The following is an 825-nucleotide window of genomic DNA, read 5'->3' on the forward strand; positions in this document are numbered from 1 at the left end:
GCTTTCTTCGTACTGTCGGCTTCAGAGTCACCATTGAAAGATACGAGTTTCTGAATTGCTTGTATCTGCTTTTATCCAGTTGATAACGCAACAACTATGGAATTACGGAAACACTATTGAAACATTCCAGCATGTTGTCACCAATGCCACCTCTGATGCGGGGCCTGTGGATCCGGATAAAACCTGTCATACTATATTCTTCCCAACATAATGCTCGGAGAATGCTCACCGATAGGCCTCCACTAGGCCTCGTCGTTGATGGTGACCTGGTGCTTGCTCCGTACCATCGTAGATCTTCTCAGCTAACATCGTGCCTTCTCCATCACGTTGTACCGCCCTCAATTCCTCCGGTGTCTAACACGGCTTCAGCTCGATTCATACCACACGTTAATCTATTCTCACCTGCCACCTAGATGCCCACATATCCAACAACCGTACTGGCTTCAGCGGTTTGTCCCCAGGAGCTGCCGAATATCGCGGATCGATCTGCACTACATCTTCGACACAATAAGTACAACAGGCTCAGATCCACCTCAATTTTGTCAAGCCTGAGCATCGTAACCCAATACCGCACCCTTCTGAAACGGAACCATCGGCGCTTGGGTTTATATCTACAGAAGAACTCAACCCAAGCCAACCCCACCCCGACGCTCACATGAATGAAACTTGGTCCTTCGTAAGGGTCTGCTGTTCTATCGTACAGTGAACCTTAGCATAGGGAATCACTGGCTTGCCCATAAGGGTCCAGTCTTTGGTGCCAACCAATAAGACAGAGCCAAACACTATCTAAATACCAACAATATTCTCGTATCGACCTCCACGTGC

The 825-nt window shown here is 48.2% G+C and overlaps 1 protein-coding gene across 1 annotated transcript; it reads right to left on the bottom strand.

Moving 5' to 3' along the window:
• Positions 1–229: 229 nt before the first annotated feature.
• On the bottom strand, positions 230–738 carry Pmar_PMAR020907 (hypothetical protein; the record flags this gene model as incomplete). The annotated part of the gene is made up of 4 exons (XM_002777833.1): positions 230–354; positions 403–486; positions 533–611; positions 656–738. Coding segments are annotated over 4 exons (371 nt in total), but the record flags the coding sequence as incomplete, so codon positions are not given.
• Positions 739–825: the final 87 nt, after the last annotated feature.

The sequence above is a fragment of the Perkinsus marinus genome, assembly GCF_000006405.1.
Source record: "Perkinsus marinus ATCC 50983 genomic scaffold scf_1104296951032, whole genome shotgun sequence".
In the NCBI taxonomy this organism is placed as follows: domain Eukaryota; phylum Perkinsozoa; order Perkinsida; family Perkinsidae; genus Perkinsus; species Perkinsus marinus.